At 38.4% G+C, this 18,633-nt stretch overlaps 1 protein-coding gene across 1 annotated transcript; it reads right to left on the bottom strand.

Annotated features, from left to right (window-relative positions):
* Window positions 1-4,733: 4,733 nt before the first annotated feature.
* LOC143886645 (lysM domain-containing GPI-anchored protein 2-like) lies at window positions 4,734-8,901 on the bottom strand. Its single transcript, XM_077390693.1, has 4 exons — window positions 8,253-8,901; window positions 5,733-5,850; window positions 5,444-5,622; window positions 4,734-4,948 (listed from the first exon to the last, which is right to left on the bottom strand). The coding sequence occupies exons 1-4, from the start codon at window positions 8,890-8,892 to the stop codon at window positions 4,809-4,811; spliced, it is 1,077 nt and encodes a 358-aa protein (XP_077246808.1). The 5' UTR covers window positions 8,893-8,901; the 3' UTR covers window positions 4,734-4,808.
* Window positions 8,902-18,633: the final 9,732 nt, after the last annotated feature.

The following is an 18,633-nucleotide window of genomic DNA, read 5'->3' as shown; positions in this document are numbered from 1 at the left end:
TCGAATTCGGATATAGCCATATCCGCTCCGAATTCGATCCGTTTACACCCCTAAATATCACTGCCCAAAATAAAACGGCTTGTTCTAGACATTTTTAATTAGCTTTTAACGGCTGATATAGTGTAGATAAGATGCTATCAACATCCAATCAGAAAGTATAAAACAAAACGTGTCATTATCAAAACATGGTAGTAAAGGTATAAGTCTCCTAAAACACAGGTGATTATTTTTTGGGGTGGCAATAAGCCCAGGATCCGAACGTTTATGAATAAGTTCTGGGCAACGCGGCTGGATCCGGCTCCGACTGTGTATATTGGGTCCATATCCTAAGGTCGACAATTACATTTAAGTTTGGGTCCAATAATTGGTTTTGGACTCACAATCTTAAAATAACAGGGTCTAAGACTGATTTGTTTTGGATTTTGAGAATCAATTGTAAGTCCAAAACTGAGAATTGGACTCAAAATTAAACGTAAATTTGAGTCCATGAACTTACAATAGGTTCTAAAATCCAAAACAAACCGCACTTGATTAGAAACTGTTCCTAAACTAATTGCAGGAGTGTAATCAGGGTGCTGCACGTGATATTTGATCCAAGAGGAATGATAGACTGAAGGGCGCCCTTGCGAAAACCCATCTACAAGGCCGCCCACATTGGTCAATCTTAACAAAGTGCATCGATGGTTCCTTTGTCTGTACCTTTTTCATTTTTCTGTATACCCTAATAAACGCATTCTATTGTGATTGACCAATGCGCCGGCAGGGGGGGGCAGTTTTGCCGAAAAAATTTGCCACTATAGTTTCCAAACGAAATCTTGCCCGCACCTTAGATTTTGCCCAAATGTCTGCCACTCTTTAATCTCCAAACGAAATCTTTAATTTCCAAACCACATCTAAAGTCTGTCAATCTTTAATATCCATACGCAATCCTGTTTTGATTTCCTTTCAAGTTTTTCCCTCAGAAGATATCTCTCCCAATCTCTCATTTCCTTGGAAAATCTATTAGGTATTTAAGGCATTTCACCTTGTTTCCAAAAAGGGCTATTTTTGTGGCATTTTAAAGCATTTAAGATCTTCGTTTTAAAAACTTCCTTTTCCTTCTGTATTTATTTTTCAAAATGCCTTACCGCATTCTATTTAATAGGGCTGCAACTCGAGCCGGGTTTTACCCTACCCGCATCGACCCGACCCGAAAATAGCCTGGGTTGGGTTCAGGTTTTATGGGTTTCGGGTCGATCCGGGTTGAGCATTCAAAAGCCCGCATGAATCTCGGGTCGAGCCGGGTTTGAAGGGGCCCGACCCGACCCGAGTTACATAAGTTATAATATGTACATTTTTTTCTATTGTTAGTTAAAAGTTAAAAGTGAAAACCCACGCACCCACTGTTATTGTATGTGAGTGTAATTTCTGCTTCTATGAGTTGAGTTAATTCAAGTGTTTGATTCAGGATTGTTTGATTGTAATTACAACATTGTTTGATTACAGCATTGTTTGATTCAAGTGTAATGTGAGTGTAATTACATCATTGTTTGATTCAAGTGTAATGTGAGTGTAATTTCTGCTTCTATAAGTTGAGTTGCCTTGCCAAACAAGAATTTTTCTTACAAAATTGCGTCAACGTGAAAAAACCCGACCCAAGATTTATTATGGGTAGGGCCGGGTTTGGGAATCGTGGGTTTTCCGAAAAAAAACCCGACCCGACCCGAGATATTTCTCGGGTAGGGTTGGGTTCTCCAAAACCCGACCCGAGTTGCAGCCCTACTATTTAACCAGTCCTAATTTTTGAGGCACTAGTAAAAATGCACTTGCAACAATAAATTTCGCGTAAGAATAACCACAAATTAAGTAATGGCCTAAAAATAGCTGTAAAACCTACAGAAGTGAACTCTATGCATTTAGATATGCATAAGCACAAATGAATTTTTTTTTATGATAAAGACCATTTGGCATGTGAATTGGTACAAACATTTAGCATAAGTAAACCCTAGGACAATGTGATTAAGAAAACTTCACTAAGGAAATTTATATTATTAACCTACAATAAAGTTGAGAGCTTATTTCTTAGATGGATGCATATAAATAAAAGAAAAAGAAATAAATCGAAGAGAAAATGTAAGTACTGGCGTATAAATAAATAAAAGTAAAATTTTCAAAAGAAAAAAAAGAAGTATGAGAGACATACATTGGGAAGTCACTAAATAACTAAATGATGTGTTAATATGAATATGACAAATTAAGAAGAAAGTAAATGTAAACTATAAAATATACCTTCTTAGTTTTGCCAGAAAGTAGAGTTTCACAATCATTCATTGCCAATGCATTGACTAATTTTTTACCCCATTTGGCAAAGATTGGACTGCATCTATGTCAATGAATCTATGTCACTGAGATATGGTACCAATTGTTGACCACCTCAACTCAAGCCATGTTGTTTTGGATTTTGAGAAGCAATAGTGAGTCACCAATAATCAGTTTGTAACTCACAATCGGTTATGAAAATCCAAACCAAACATGGACTAACAATTAACAAAGGGAAATGTTATCCGCACTACTATATCTTGATTATCACACTCCTCACTTTATTAAAGTACGGTATGGCCCGCACCATAGGATTATCCAAACCGTCTATTGTGGATTGTGGAGACTATTTCAATGTTGAACCCGACCCGCATGGGAACATCCAAGTAACAACGATGGTTTCAAATTATATATAGTGCTAATGTCCTCACAACCATATTTTGTAATGGCACTACTCACCGTATTTTGATGATCGCACTCCTCACTTTATGAAAATGTACGGTATGGCCTGTACCATAGGATGATCCAAACCGTCCATTAGATGGGCCACTGCCTACATAGGTGGTGCCTGAAAAAGAATTTTCATCGGTTGATCTGAACGCTCCGATCTATAGAGGGTTATAGGTTGGTTCAAACCGTCCATGTGATGGAACACAACATCAATCGGTTGTGCCCATAAAATCATTTCCATAGGTTGATCCTAGCCCTCCAATCGATATAGGTTGATCCTAGCCCTCCAATCAATAGAGGTTTCCATAATTGTTGTTCCTCTTAAGGTGCTCGGAATCCGTCAATATTTTGCAAGTGTCTGCATGAATAATATCAAGTAGTTCTTTCGTCATTGTCATGTCTTTACCTCTTCTTGGTACTTTTTTCCTTAATTGTCATAGACAAGTATCCGTGTCGGTACTTTGGGTATGTAGATTACGATTTTGTCGGTACTTTACGTATGTAGATTACGATTTTACCCTAAAGAAAGTAGGTAATATCATAAAGTCAATACAAGTGGGATATAGATGGAATTTTTGGCAAAGGGTGGAAGAAAATAACGCAAGATTTTGCCTTTATATATGTAGATGTAGATTACGATTTTACCCTAAAGAAAGTAGGTAATATCATAACGTCTTATTCAAGAGAATAGGCATAATACAAGTGGGATATAGATGGAATTTTTGGCAAAGGGTGGAAGAAAATAACGCAAGATTTAGCCTTTATATATGTAAATGTAGATTACGATTTTACCCTAAAGAAAGTAGGTAATATCATAACGTCTCATTCAAGAGAATAGGCATAATACAACTGGGATATAGATGGAATTTTTGGCAAAGGGTGGAAGACATTAACCCATCATTTTGCCTTTATATATAGTAGTTAGATTTAACCGGTTCGATTAGTTCCATGTTTGATTGTGAGGCATTTAAACTCCTATTTTTAGGCATTTAAATGAAAAAAATATTCTCACATCAAATTGAGATAAGCTTTTGATACAACCTATGACCGGGGTTTGTTTATTCCTAAATCCGCTTCTCCTCGGTCGTGACTAAGTGTGTCACCCCCAAATCAGCCTTTAGTTTTTTAGTGAAAGGCTGAGATTAAAAGACAAGTTTTTGGAGTGAATCATCTCAGCCCTTCAAAAAAAAGTGAATGACTGATTTGGGGGAGACACACTTAGTCATGACGGAGGTTAAACGATCTCTAAAGTTTGGTTAAGGCTCACTAAGTAGGTGTGAAAAAAGAAAATTCTTAATTATATTATTTTTAAATTTAAATTATTTAGAAACAAAAAATAGAAAACATGACCTAACCTCTACCGTTCATTCTAAATTCCAACACCTAATATGTCTAGGCCTCTAGGGTCCAAAAGCAAGGTAATTTAACCTCAATAAGTTCTACCTGTACATCATCTCCATAGGATGGCCCTAAACCTCCGATTTGTAGAGGGACTGTAACTTATGGAAAATTTTATAAATCGGAGGGTTAGGTTCATCCTATGGAGATGATTTACGGGGTACAACCTATTTACATTGCGGCCAAATCCAACAAATAAATTGCTTGAATCATCTTATGAAGTGGGCCCCACTGTACTTGTTATATACCCCCCCCCCCCCCTAGAGCAAATTCCTGGCTCCGCCCCTGGTGGGGGCTTGTAGCTGGTTTTTGCAAGCCGAGCTTCAGTCTATCATGCCTCTTGATAAAAAAGATCCAATTTTTCCAGATCTTCTCACTGGATAGACCTCGAGTGTGAGCGCGCGCATGTGTGCGTGCCGTTGATTCATCAAGCCCAAAATAATTTATCACATCCAACATTTTATTGCAAATAGCAAACCCATTTGTGAACCATTAAATTCCAAAAAACCCTCAACACCAGATTGCAAGTGTCAAAGCCTTTTTATTACAACTCATTCCCTAAAGACCTCCACCATTAGACTGCAAAATCTGCAACTTATACTATTTCTACTACACATGAATTTAAAGAGGTCCTCAACAAAAGCAGCCGTTTACTACATTCTCTATTGTACAATAAAAGAAAGGGTAGAGGCAAAACAAAGAAAACCCACATTAAGTGAGATGAAAAGCCATCTCCAGCTCAACCCCTGCAACCCCAACCTTGAACTACTACTATTAGGCGACGATCCAGGTGCAACATTTGCTGTTTACCATCGCAGAAAAACAAATTAATTAGCATATAAATAAGGGTTTTGGGGGCACTCGGTAAGGTTCAATTAATTGTTATTAGGAACATCAATTTACACACGTTTTGTGACTTTTACACTTGTTTTGAGATTTTTATTTTTTTTTTCGGAAATGATTTTCGCACTCCACTCTTTTGAGCTTTGATAGGTGGCGAAAGCTTCTTGTATTTTAGTGTTTAAAGGGTTGTCAGAAGGTAATTTACAATTCCCAAAAATGCTCTCACAATGCCAATTTAAAACCAAAAACCATTTTACTATTGCGATCTATCAAAAAAGTGGAGTGCTAAAATCATTACCCTTTTTTTATCAAAACATGTGTAAATTCATGTTCCCAACCGCAATTAAATGCCCCATAACAAAGGAAAATACTCTTAGATTGAACATTAGAGACGGTACACTGAGTTAGTGTACGTTCTAGACAAGAAAATTAAGTTGCATTAGTGTATACTTACTGGGGCATGTAGATTGGTTGACAAGGGTGGTAACGATTGTATTGCCGGTGTAGCCGGCGTAGCTACAGGTGGTGTTCTGGCAATCTGATGTGGTAGCATTGCCTAAGTATAGAGTGCTTCCTTCGCATTGCATCGACGAGCACGTACGATTACTGGCTCCAGATGGGCTGCAATGTAATCTTAACACACATTCAAAGAGTAACAGTTAGAATTCTATTAGGGAAACTCGTTCAGCCGACTCAGAACTCTTTATATATGTCGAATTGTGAATGTTTAGAAGTGGGCTTACTGTGAACCAGACGAGTTACAGCCGCATTGGACGCAGTCATGGGCTGTAAGGGCGTAACTGCCGACCGGAACAAGCAAGCCGCTGTCCGAGGAGGTGTTGCTTATCACGGAGGAGCAGGCTACATGTAATAAATCCATTTGATTAAAGATAAATTGAGAGAGCAAAACAATTCCAAAAGGGTAATTCTGTAGAACATTTTTTTTTTTTAATGGCAATTTTTTTGCTAACGAGTGCCCTAATGCTCTGTTTTGTTACGTTTTTTTGAGTAAAATAGCAGGGAATGTAATTCTCCTAATTACCCGAGGGGTGTTTGGTAGGGATTTAGCAAAAATTGGAATTTTGACCGCCGGTTATGTCGGGCGCTTGTCGGGTGACGTGGAACCCTCGAAATTCGCCGGACGAATTTCTCCAAATCGAAGGAAAAATGAGAGAATTTCTAGGAAAATTCTTTTTCAACGTAATTGTCATAACTTTCTACTTTTGCTTGTAGTTTTTTCCGTAATTATCATATGTTACTACATTTTGTTGGTATTTTTTTTCGTAATTTTCAAACTTTATAACCATTTCTAGGTAATTTTTCATTTATAACTTTATAACTTCTGCTATTTTACTTATTACTTTTTTTGCTTATTTTGCTTTGCTAGCAACCTTTGCCCCTTTGCCCATGTGCGCATCTTTACACCAAGGATGGCCACATGCCGAGAAGTGGCATAGGAGAAGTTTGCTAGCAAATTCCTATAAAAAAAAAAGGAAGGAAATGTTATCAACACTACTGTTTTCTTATGAGGGAACTCTCACTTTATTAAAAGCACAGTATGGCCCACACCATAGGATGATCCAAACCGTCCATTAGATGGGCCATAGCTTAAATAGGTTATGCTCCAAAAATCATTTCCATAGGATGATCCTAACCCTCCAATCTGAATGTTAGAGGGTTGATCTTAACCCTCTATAGATCGGAGGGTTAGAATCAACCAATAGAAATAATTTTGAGGCATAACCTATTTAGGCTATGGCCCATCTAATGGACGGTTTGGATAATCCTATGGTGCGGGCCATACTGTACTTTTTATAAAGTGAGGAGTGCCCTCATCAAAAAACCGTAGTGCTGATAACATTCCCCAAAAAAATCTTAAAAAATACGGTAAAAAAACTCCTGCACATCTCCTACCCCCAACCAAACAACGTCGGGGAGATTTGCTCACAATCTCCCCGTTGACTGACTTCCTTTTGATTTTCTTTTGATTTCCCTTTGACTTCTTCTTCTCTAAATCCCCCCAACATCTTCCAGCATCCAAACAGACCATAAGGGCACTTGTTAAGCATCATTTAATTGCCCTTGGGAACTTGAAATTACCCATACTTTTAGACCTTTACACATGTTTTGAGATTTTTTTTTCCTCAAAGTAAGTGCAAATTCAAGATCCCAATGACAATTAAATGATGCTCAAAACCATTTCGTAGAACACTTTCTTCAAAAACTTTTAGTTATACACCTAGGGGCTGTTTGGATATTGATATTTAAAAATCTTGAATTTCGTCAAAATCCTGGATGTAAGACAAGAGAAGGAGACCATCAGTTGTTTTTTGATTTCTCGCCCCTCTTTTCGTAGAGCGAGAGAGTAGGAGATTGTCCCTAGTGTTTAGTCACATGCAGCAAACTTTATAAGACTTTTTTGGGGACATAAAGGATTCTTCTTCAATTCTTTACATTGATCACATGGGCTCTCTTGGAACCCTTGTCTTCTGTAGGCCTTTTGGTATGTGGTCCACTTCTTTTGGACACAAATTCTTGTGTTCTCTATTATTTTAGGTATGCATTTGCACTTTCCAAGGGTTTATAGTTTATATAGCCAGTTGGATACTAGGTTGGACAAGCTTGCACACAAACAAAGGAAAGTAGGTTGTCTTTTTTTATTAGAAAGGAGCGTACCAATCACTAAGACTCACCTATACCCAGGGTTCGTATTGAGTCCAACCCAAATTAGTGTATCTTTGTATAGAGCCAAAGTAGAAGCCAATAAATAAAGGTAGTAATAGATATAAAATCACATTAAAATAAGACTGCAAGCATATAAGGTTATATGCAAATGATTTTTAGTGGTTTGCACTTACGAAAGAGGTACTACTTTGTTCCTTATCACTTGTATCTTATGAGAAGGGATTGTCTAGGCATTTTCGCAGCGATTGTCTAGGAATTTACGAAGAAGCAATTTTGCAGGAGAGAATTACTATGAATGGTGATATGAGATGAGATGCTCACAATCACGTTAACAGGGGGTGCATAATCCTATAGTGGGGGTGAAAAAATCTTGTTATTGTCGGTAATTTTCAAAAAAGGACTTACGGCTCACAATGATCCAAACCATCAAATGGGCCACAACGTAATTGACTATAAATGTACTTACATAGCGTCTCATAAGCGTCTCACGGAGACTCCATTGCATGCTATCATTCCCCCACTTTCTTAGAGAGAGAGAGAGAGAGAGAGAGAGAGAGAGAGAGAGAGAGAGAGAGAACCTGAGAGAGGAACATCGAGAATTTGGTCGGCTTGAAGAGATTTAGGGTCCGAAATCCCATTAAGCGTGAGCAGGATCTGTTCTGTGGTTCCAAATTCATTCGCAATCTGGGCCACCGTACTCTCTGAAGCTACCTTATGCGCATAATGGACGACCCGGCTTCCATCCACAACATCACAACTACAAGGCAGCGGGACCCACAACTCCTGCCCCACCGATATCACGTTCGCGTCAGCTATATTATTAACGGCCGCGATCTCCTGAAAAGTCATGAACCCACTAAAAATTCCCGTCGCGATCGCACTCAACGTGTCATCTTTTTTCACCTTGTAGACCGGTCTCCGGTCAGAGTTCCCGTTCCCGTTGTTGCAACTACAATTGAATGGGACTCGGAATGTTGACCCGGCTGTGATGGACTGAGTCGACCGAGTCGAGAGGGGGAGCGAGTTGGCTCCGAGAAGGGACCTGATGTGGGGGACTTCGAAGAGGGTTTGGATGTCGCGGATTGTGGTTGAGTTGATTGGTTTGTAGCCAATCATGGCTTGACAGGTGGAGGTGGAGCTACAGTTGAAGGCTCCCTTGGCTGAAGATATGGCGAGGAGGAGGAGGAGCAAAACGGCGAGGAGCGAAACGGCCTTCATCGAAACTCTATCTGTTAAAATGCGCGGGGTGCGTATATTTATATGGTAAGGGGTGCGTATTGCGCACTGGGGCGTATTTGAGAATTTTCTTAGTGGGTAAGGAGGAATGAGGACGCGTGGGGTGAGTGGGATTGGGCTTTGATTCCACTTCTTGACTTGTATAAGGTGGGACCCACCACCTTGTTTGAGAATTAGGAAGAGCTAAAAAGAAAGTCACTTTTAAGATCATAGTAGGATCGATCAATCATGATCCTATGATCCTAGACTTTTAAATTGATCCTAGACAATATTACGGACAAAGGTTTACAAAAATTCATCAAGCAAATTAGTAATGCCACACCCTAACCCAACCCCATTGTGTAAATATTAGTCGGTTTCTTATAGCAATAACTGTGCTGGACCCAATCCACAGCCCCCTTTGAAAATGTTGAAAACACGTTTACACAGGGAGAATGAGAGCTCTACACATATAGCCCGGAAACTTCTCTCTCCCTTTTTTTATTTTTTTTGTGGGACCTTACAAGTAACTCAAGTATAATGGATTTTGGTTCGTGGGCCATCCAAGATGTGACGCCCTAATTAGACGGCTTAGATTTAAACAAATAGCCATTGATGATGCACTATAGACAAAACATAGCCGAGGTAGTGTATACAAATTGATAAATCGACTCCCCATGTGTCTTTCTCTCTCCTCTAGGTTAGAGAGAGAAAGAGGAGAGAGATAGACACATGTGGAGTCTGTTTATCTCTGCCCTTTTCTATCAGACTCGTCTTGTGATAATCATTCCCTAAAAATCTTGTTGATGCACTTAAGTTGAAGTGTAACGAAACCTCCTGTGACAGTCCCTTCACATCAAATGGGCTGTTGAGTTTGTCGTGACATGCATCGAGGGGCCCACAAAAAAACTCCCGCGTGAACTTGACTTTGTCTTTGACTGATGTTTGATTCCAAGAATGACGGAAATGCCCCTAATTTTTTGCCCGTAAAAGATACGGTCATTTTAAAAGTTTACATGTGCTCGAGAAAACAAGAAAGAGGATGATCCCCTTGAATAGAATAACCAAAATTCCCCTACTTCAATGGTAGTTTTTTAGTGCGTTTGGATTGTTGGAATCAAAGCTTGAATCGGTATCCTATTCTGGAATATTCCAGTGTTTGGTTCAAAAAAATAAAAGGAAAATGATCAAATAGAAGGGGTTTCTACTGACTATGACATTTCAAGAGGGGTGTTTTCTAAATCACCAATCAAGAGTGCATATAACTAAAATGCCCTTGACTCTCTCTCTCTCTCTCTCTCTCTCTCTCTCTCTCTCTCTCTCTTCTCTCTCTCTCTCTCCCTATCAAATCACCTTTTTGAAATGATTACATTTAGAGAAAAACAAATCCCAAAACCCACTTTTATCCCTCTTCTTCTTCTTCCTCCCACCTACCAAAAAAAAACGTACGTATGAAAAACTCAAAAACCTCCATTTTTGAAACCCAAAAACCTCCATTGTTAGATGTCAAAAGCTCAATTCTATTGCTGAAAACCTTATTTTTAGATGTGAAAGCCTTCCTAACCCTTCATTGCATTGCACAACGCCTCCATTTTCAACAAATATTGGAAAAAAACGTTATTGGATTTGGAAATCTTAAAAATCTTCACTAGAAACCACCATTTCATTGCAGAAAGCTTTCATTTAATGGAAATGTGTGTATTTTTACCCCTCTCACCTCTCTTTCCATTATAAGGCATGTTTATAAACTTGAATGAAAGTTTTCCATGTTAAACTACTGTCTTCCATTGCAGAAAGCCTTCAATCACTATTTAATCTTATTTAAATTACTTTAAACACTTTATAATCATTGTTATTTTTCTGTAAACCACTAATTTCTTAAGTTTAACCAGTATTTCACTACCATAAGCCGGTACTGAAGTGGGTGTTTATAAGTGGTTTATATAGCTTCTTTGGTTAAGAATCCTCCGTAATGGTTTATAATCGTAATTAGTGGTTTATTAAGGCTTACCAGTGGTTTAGAGTGTTTATAATTAGTTTATAAGGATTTATAAATGATTTATACAGGATGAGCAGTAGTTTATAGTGTTTATAAGTGGTTTATATAGGCTTATAAGTGGTTTGGAGTATTTACAACTGGTTTATATAGGGTAAACAGTGGTTTATATAAGCCTATCAGTGATTTAGAGTGTTTATAAGTGGTTTATGTAGGCTTATCAGTGGTTTAGAGTGTTTATCATTGGTTTATACAGGGTAAGAAGTAGTTTATAGTGTTTATAAGTGGTTTATATAAGCTTATCAGTGGTTTAGAGTGTTTACAACTGGTTTATATAGGGTAAACAGTGGCTTATATAAGCCTATCAGTGGTTTAGACTGTTTATAAGTGGTTTATGTAGGCTTATCAGTAGTTTAGAGTGTTTATACATGGTTTATACAGGGTAAAAAGTAGTTTATGGTGTTTGTAAGTGGTTTATATAGGTTTATCAGTGGTTTAGAGTTTTTACAACTGGTTTATATAGGGTAAACAGTGGTTTATATAAGCCTATCAGTGGTTTAGACTGTTTATAAGTGGTTTATGTAGGCTTATCAGTGGTTTAGAATGTTTATACATGGTTTATACAGGGTAAGAAGTGGTTTATATAGACTTACCAGTGGTTTTAGAGTGGCTTATCAGTGGTTTATAGTGTTTATAAGTGGTTTATATAACCCTATCAGTGGTTTAGAGTGTTTATAAGTGGTTTATATAGACTTACCAGTGGTTTTAGAGTGTTTATAAGTTGTTTATTTAGGGTTACCAATGGTTTATAGTGTTTATAAGTGGTTTATATTGGCTTAACAGTGGTTTATAGAATTTATAAGTGGTTTATATAGGGTAAGCAATGGTTCATATTTCCTTGTCATGACTTAGTAGTGGTCTAGAGTGTTTAAAAGTGGCCCGAATTGTCTTAGTAGTGGTTTATGTTGTTTTATGGAGATTTAGTAGTGGTTGAAGTTGTGCATAATTCTAAAATGGCTGCTTTACTTGTTAATTGGAATGATTTTTTTTCAATTGGTTATTTTGACAATGGTTTAATTTTGTGTAAACAGAAGAACGGTAGAACGAAGAGCTTCATTTATCTTACACGTCGACGGCTTTGTAAAGGATGCGGTATCATTTGAATACATCGGCGGGAAGAAGTTGCCCGTAATTGTGGGTCGAAAAAAATTATGAAAAAATTGGAAGCAATTAGGGGTTTAAACCAAACTTTATGGCTCTAAACCATACAATTCTAAGAAATTAGGGGTTCAAACAAAACTTTACGACTTTAAACCATATATTTCTAAAAAACATAACCAAACTTTAGGACTTTAAACCATAGATTTCTAAAAAAAAATTAGGGTTTTAGTTGCTGATTTTCCAAACTGAAAGAGAGAGAGTACCAACCCTAACTTATTGGTTTGAGTCTCAACTGATTTGGGAAAATTATAGAGTTTTCTAAACTGATTTTCGAAAATATACGATTTTCTCAACTAATTTGGGAAAATATAGGGTTTTCTAAACCAAACTTGGAGGTTTAAACCAATAATCTGTGAAAATTTAGGAAAAATTAGGGGTTTAAACCAAACTTTAAAGCTTTAAACCATAGATTTCTAAAAAACTTAGGGGTTTAAACAACTGAAAGGGAGAGACTACCAACCTGTGAGAGGAGGTTCACTAAGAATAAGAGGATACCGGAGAGAGGTGCACGAACCTGAGGGGCATTGTGACCCTCTAATGGACGGTTGGGATCATCCCATGAGAGAAAGAGGACATTGTGGCCCTCTAATGGACGGTTGGGATCATCCCATGAGAGAGAGAGAGGGGCATTGTGACCCTCTAATAGACGGTTGGGATCATCCCATGAGAGAGAGAGGGGGGCATTGTGGCCCTTTAATGGACGGTTGGGATCATCCCATGAGAGAGAGGGGGCATTGGGGCCCTCTAATGGACGGTTGGGATAATCCCACGAGAGAGAGAGAGAGAGAGAGGGGGGCATTGTGGCCCTCTAATGGACTGTTGGGATCATCCCATGAGAGAGAAAGAGAGAGGAATTGTAGCCCTCTAATAGATGGTTGGGATCATCCCATGAGAGAGAGGGGGGCATTGTGGCCCTTTAATGGACGGTTGGGATCATCCCATGAGAGAGAGGGGGGCATTGGGGCCCTCTAATGGACGGTTGGGATCATCCCACGAGAGAGAGAGAGAGAGAGAGAGAGAGAGAGACCCTCTAATGGACTGTTGGGATCATCCCATGAGAGAGAAAGAGAGATGAATTGTGACCCTTTAATTGATGGTTGGGATCATCTCATGAGAGAGAGAGAGAGAGAGATGTGACGGTATTTTAAAAATGAGGGTATTTTTGTCCTAAACCCTTGCAAACCAGTCACCATCACTATAGATTGGTTATTTTCAAGTCTCCCCTCTTCATATGTCATAGTCAGTAGAAAGTCCTTTCATTTGGTCATTTTTCCAAAAATAAATCGAATGAAGGGGAAGAAAAGGCATAAGGAAAAATGTTGGAATACCCAATAGTTGGTTTTCTGATTCCACCTCGGTCTTAATGATTTTATTATTATTTTTTTTGGAAACTTTTTGAATAAATTTTTATCTTTTTTGTTTTTTCATTCCGTTTCGAAAGTAATAAGAATGGAATCAAATTATGATACTGATTCCGATTCCTGATTCCAGTAATCCAAACGTAGCTATACATAATGGAGGCACGACAACATAGTTCCTGATCTTGATGTTGGATACAACGACGGCCTCTTATAAAGTCGGCAATTGTTGGATCAAATATCAAGTACTTCACCTAGATTATGCAGCTACGCACAACGCCTAATAAGACACTCTTTTACAAGAACGGTGTAGTTTTAAATTGTTTAATGCTATTTTTATAATCAAGAGCCCATTTTATTGTGACTAATCCCATTTGTAATTTTATCAAATAACCACTTAACTACAGTTAATTGATGTCTTATCATGCAACTAATGTGAGCTGCATTTGTAACATGTCAAAACGTCTAGTTTGGGTTGGAATAGAAAGTCTTGTTTGGGTTCATTTGGTCTCTGAGGCAACTCAAAACTTGTTGAATAGTGGGTTGAGACGACTGGAAGTCTTTAGGCTGAAAAATAGGTTTGACAAGTCAATAGTCTTTTTAAGTATTGAAGGCGGAGTCTTCGCACACGTTGATTTGAGTTTCCATTACCTTTCGTCCTATGATGCTCTTTTCTTTTTCTTTGCAAAGGGGAATGATACTGTTAGAAACTTCTACAGGAATTAAAATCTTTGATGAGTTGTTCTTGGGATCGGCTGTGATGATCCAATGAAGCTGATATTTGGTACACACCCCATCCATAATAGGGCCTCTCAAATGAATGCTTAGAATCACCCCCAACAATGTGGTCCCACCCTTGTTTCCTACACTCGAGCGTAGATAAGCTACCTACACTCGAGCGCAGGAACCCCCTTTGTCAATGTTCAGTAATAGGCTTACTGTGAACCAGCCGAGTTACAGCTGCATTGGACGCAGTCGTCCTCTGTAAAGGCATAAATACCAGCTGGAACAAGCAAGGCACTGTCCAACGACGTGTTGCTTATCATGGAGGCACAGGCTGCATGTAATAAACCCATTTGGTTAAAGACGAATTGACAAAACAAATGGCACATATGAGCCCACGTGGATTGATATGGAGCAATCATGTAGTATTATCATACTTACATAGTTCGAACCCGAGAATAATTTGGGAAGGCAAATGTTTGAAAATTTCAGAAATGTATGGGATGAGTACGGAAAAATTTTGCCAAAAAAAAAACACACACACACATACACAAATGTTTGCTAATAGAAATTTCTTATAATATTAGATACCACAAACCTAATTGGAATTTCTTATAATAGAAAATATTTTCAGGGAAACAATAAGAACTTAGATTCCAAATTTAGGAAGCAAGAAGAACTTAGATTCCAAATGAAATTTCCAGGGAAGCGAGCCAATCCAACAAGAAAGTTTCTAGTAACTATGCCCAAAAACTAGAAAGGTTTTTCCTAAGATGTCACTAGGAAAATATTTATAAAAACATCTTAGGAAGGTTTTTACTGAGGTATGTATCTTAAAAAACTAACTAGAGGAACACCATATTATGGATATGGATACTTTATAGATCGAGGGTTGGGATCATCCAATGGAAATGATTTTTGGGCCACAGCCTATTTACGTAGTGGCCCGGCAAATGAATGGTTTGGATCATTCTATGGTGTGGCCCGTACAATATTTTTTTTAAAATTATGCATTATACTGGTCTTCACCATATAAAACCTCATTTAAAAGAAAGGGATTGAGAGAAATGTTGCCTTTATTTGAGAGAGATTTAAACGGTTTAATGGTGGAGAGATTTTAGGAATTCTTAGTTTCTTACCTTATCTATATAATAACTAAGGGTAAAATGGTTATTAATGGCTATTTAATGCACAGAACGGTACAATTGGTAATTTAGAAAATTTTATGGGGGTTCTAGTAGTTTTCCCTAATTTTAATCCATGACCGTCCACAGTGGGGACCAGTAATTGTGTGATTTTGATCATAATTGCCAGATAAGCGGTGTCAATATCAATCTGAAAAACTATCGGTTTCCTTTTCTGCCAGGTTTCTTTGCAGAGGAAGAATACGAGATTTTATATGGTGGACGACCGTGCATATACTTGCAACAAAAAAAATATGGTGGGGTCCACATTGTTTGGGTGATCCAAACCATTCTTCTGTTGGGCCCTGACATAGAGAGTGGTTGCCAAGAAAATCTTCTCCACGGGATAATCTTAACCCTCCAATCCAAGGAGTTTTTTATACTGTGCCGTCCATTTTAAACCACCACAAATCGGAGGGTTAGGATCACCCTATAAAGAAGATTTTCGGCACCCCTATCTAAATCATTGCCCAAAAAATGAATGGTTTGGATCACCCAAATAATGTGGGCCCCACTGTATTTTTGGGCTGCAGTTGCATGCACGGCCGTAAAATTAGTTGAAAATACACCCGCTAAAACCCCAAATTACCCTCGCCATTTACACACGCATAATGGTAAAATCAGAGAAATTAAACTGAGGGTACTTTTGGTCAATTTACCTTGTACGCATTGGCAACCACGAGCTGTTTATCGGGCCCAAAAGCAAGACCGAGTCGGCGCCCGCCCACATGGACCCATCTCTCAACCTTCAAGGACTGGGCCGAGTCACTCACTGTGACCCGCTTTATCCACCCATCCCCACACCCAGTGTAGAGAACGTGGGCCTGAGCATCATAAGCGAGATCTTCGGGCCCGGGCAAAAGCCCATCTCTGATCGTTCTTCCATTAAACTATTTAACCAGTTACATCCCATGTGCATTTTATCCAGGTTGATGACATCCGTCGTAATCGATTTGGAGGCATACCTCTTGACCAAAATTTTGTAGGGGGAGAGAGAGACTCTACTTGAACTACTTGTGGGGTACCCTTCAGAGAGAGAGAGAGAGACTCTACTTGAACTACTTGTGGGGTACCCTTCAGAGAGAGAGAGAGAGAGAGAGAGAGAGGCTCTACTGAACTAGTTTTGGGTACCCTTGAGAATAGGTCTAAACCTATTCCTAATATGCCGTTGAGAATAGGTCTAAACCACAAATTACAGCCATTACAAAACCGTAACCTTTTTTTTATCCAATTTTCAATGGCCATTCTCTCTCGTTAAACCAACATTGTAGAGTCTCTCCCTTTAAATATCAATCTTCTCTAACACGCACTATTAGTTAGGCATAATCAAGAACACGCTCTAAAGTCACTCATGGCTACGGTTAAGAAAAGCTTCATGTTGCTTTGCTTCGTGGGTTTCTTAGCATGCATTCTCTTCATGGAATCAACTCTTGCCCAAGCACCAAAAGAGGAAGACACGGAGATTAAAAGGGGGTGCAGTGCAACAGAACACTGCAGAAAAGGGGGTGAAAACTCTCATATAGAAGTTGAGGAAGAACCATTGGACACAAGCAAGACGCCGGCTGCAGAGCCATCGGCCGACCCAGTCTTACTTCAAGACGAATCCGTCACCGACGATGAATTCGAGGAATTTGAGCAAAATGTTGTAGTTTTGGGGCACTAAGCCAAGTTAAATTTTCCATTGTCCATCTGATAATAATTAATAGCCACTCTTTAAATAGCATTTTATTTTAGGAGCATACCATGTGGTGCAATTTGAAAATGTAATGGTCTGTGTGTGTGTTTCTTTTCAATTTACTAATGTGGATTCTAATTTTTATTACTTTTTTTTATAAATTTTAGTAATTACTAATTCTATACCTTTTGTTAGAATATGTGAGATCCAACCGTAGAGTTAGGTTGAGATCTCGATGTCGGATCGTCATGGTGTTACCGACACTGCATTGACCACAACCCTAGAAGGACCGATTGATTCTCAATTCATGCAAGATTTAGTGAAACTTTTAAATATTATTTGCTGTATCAATGCATATTAGAATCAAACGTATGATTTTCAATCGAGATACGTTTGGGGGGCATGTTAGAATATGTGAGATCCGAGTTAGGTTGAGATCTCACCGTTGGATCGTCGTGGTGGTACCGACCCTGTGTTGACGACAACTCTAGAATCACCGATTGATTCTCTTTATAATTCATCATAGATTTAGTGAAACTTTATAATTTTTTCGTTGTATCAGAACATGTTAGAATCAAATGTTTGATTTTCAATCCACATACGTTTGAGGGGGCAGATTGGATTATGATTGTTTCCTTAATAATCTTGATTTCATTATATTTTTATCGCGTATGGGCTCTATATAAGCACTCTTAGATTAATGATAATCAACCAAGAATATTGAAAATCCTAATTTTCTCACGTTTGATCAGGTATGTTGTAAAAGACATTACGTACATTTATCGAGAGCAATAGAGTGTAGAGAAAAACACAAAATTAAATGGTCTACATGGGGCCAATAAAATCCCATATGGCGGAGATGATTTTTTTTAGCAAACAAATAAATGGTTTGGATCATTGTACTATGTGGGCCCTACTGTACTTTTGAAAATAGAGTTTTAATATGGTGTAAGTATCGGGCGATGATTTTTCACCCCCTTAGGAATGATGGCCCCCCTTTTAGCTTGATTTGACGTCAAAAAGCGTTAAAGTTGCTCACAATTACATTAAAAGTGGGGTGCATAATCCTATAGGGGAGTGAAAAAATCATCTCCCGTATGTTATTGTCAGTAAGTTTAAAAAAAGGAATTACGGCTCACATAATTGGATGAGCCAAACCGTCCACTTGATGGGCTGGAACGTAATTGTGGCCCATCAAATGGACGGTTTGGATCATCCTAGATCTGCCTACAAAAAAGATTTTGGAGGCAAATCCTATTTACTTTGTGTCCCATCAAATGGACGGCTTTGATCATCCTATGGTGTGTGCCATATAGTATGTTTTGAAAAATACTGGGCTATACAAGCTTACACCATGTGCAAGTCCGTTATAGTATTACCGATCAAAAAAAAAAAGTCCGTTATAGTCAGTAATTTTCAAAAAATGACTTTACGGCCCACATCATTAGATGATCCAAACAGTCCATTTGATGGGCCACAACATAAATAGGTTGTGGCCCAAAAAATCATTTCCATAGGACTAGCCCTCCAATCCATAGAGGACCAGCATATGATAGAATTTTCTATAGATGGGAGGGTTAGGATCAT

This window comes from Tasmannia lanceolata, unplaced genomic scaffold (assembly GCF_043159265.1).
Source record: "Tasmannia lanceolata isolate RefF3 unplaced genomic scaffold, GAP_Taslan_0.1 ptg000011l, whole genome shotgun sequence".
In the NCBI taxonomy this organism is placed as follows: Eukaryota; Viridiplantae; Streptophyta; class Magnoliopsida; order Canellales; family Winteraceae; genus Tasmannia; species Tasmannia lanceolata.
The sequence above is the reverse complement of the archived record's forward strand: the minus strand, read 5'-3'. Positions and strand labels throughout refer to the sequence as shown.

Coding starts and splice junctions, on each gene's coding strand:
- LOC143886645 (XM_077390693.1), bottom strand. CDS start 8,892: ATGAAGGCCGTTTCGCTCCTCGCCGTTTTGCTCCTCCTCCTCCTCGCC. Junction 5,623..5,732: donor TGTAACTCGTCTGGTTCACA/GTAAGCCCACTT, acceptor ATGTGTGTTAAG/ATTACATTGCAGCCCATCTG. Junction 4,949..5,443: donor CAACCAATCTACATGCCCCA/GTAAGTATACAC, acceptor GATGGTAAACAG/CAAATGTTGCACCTGGATCG.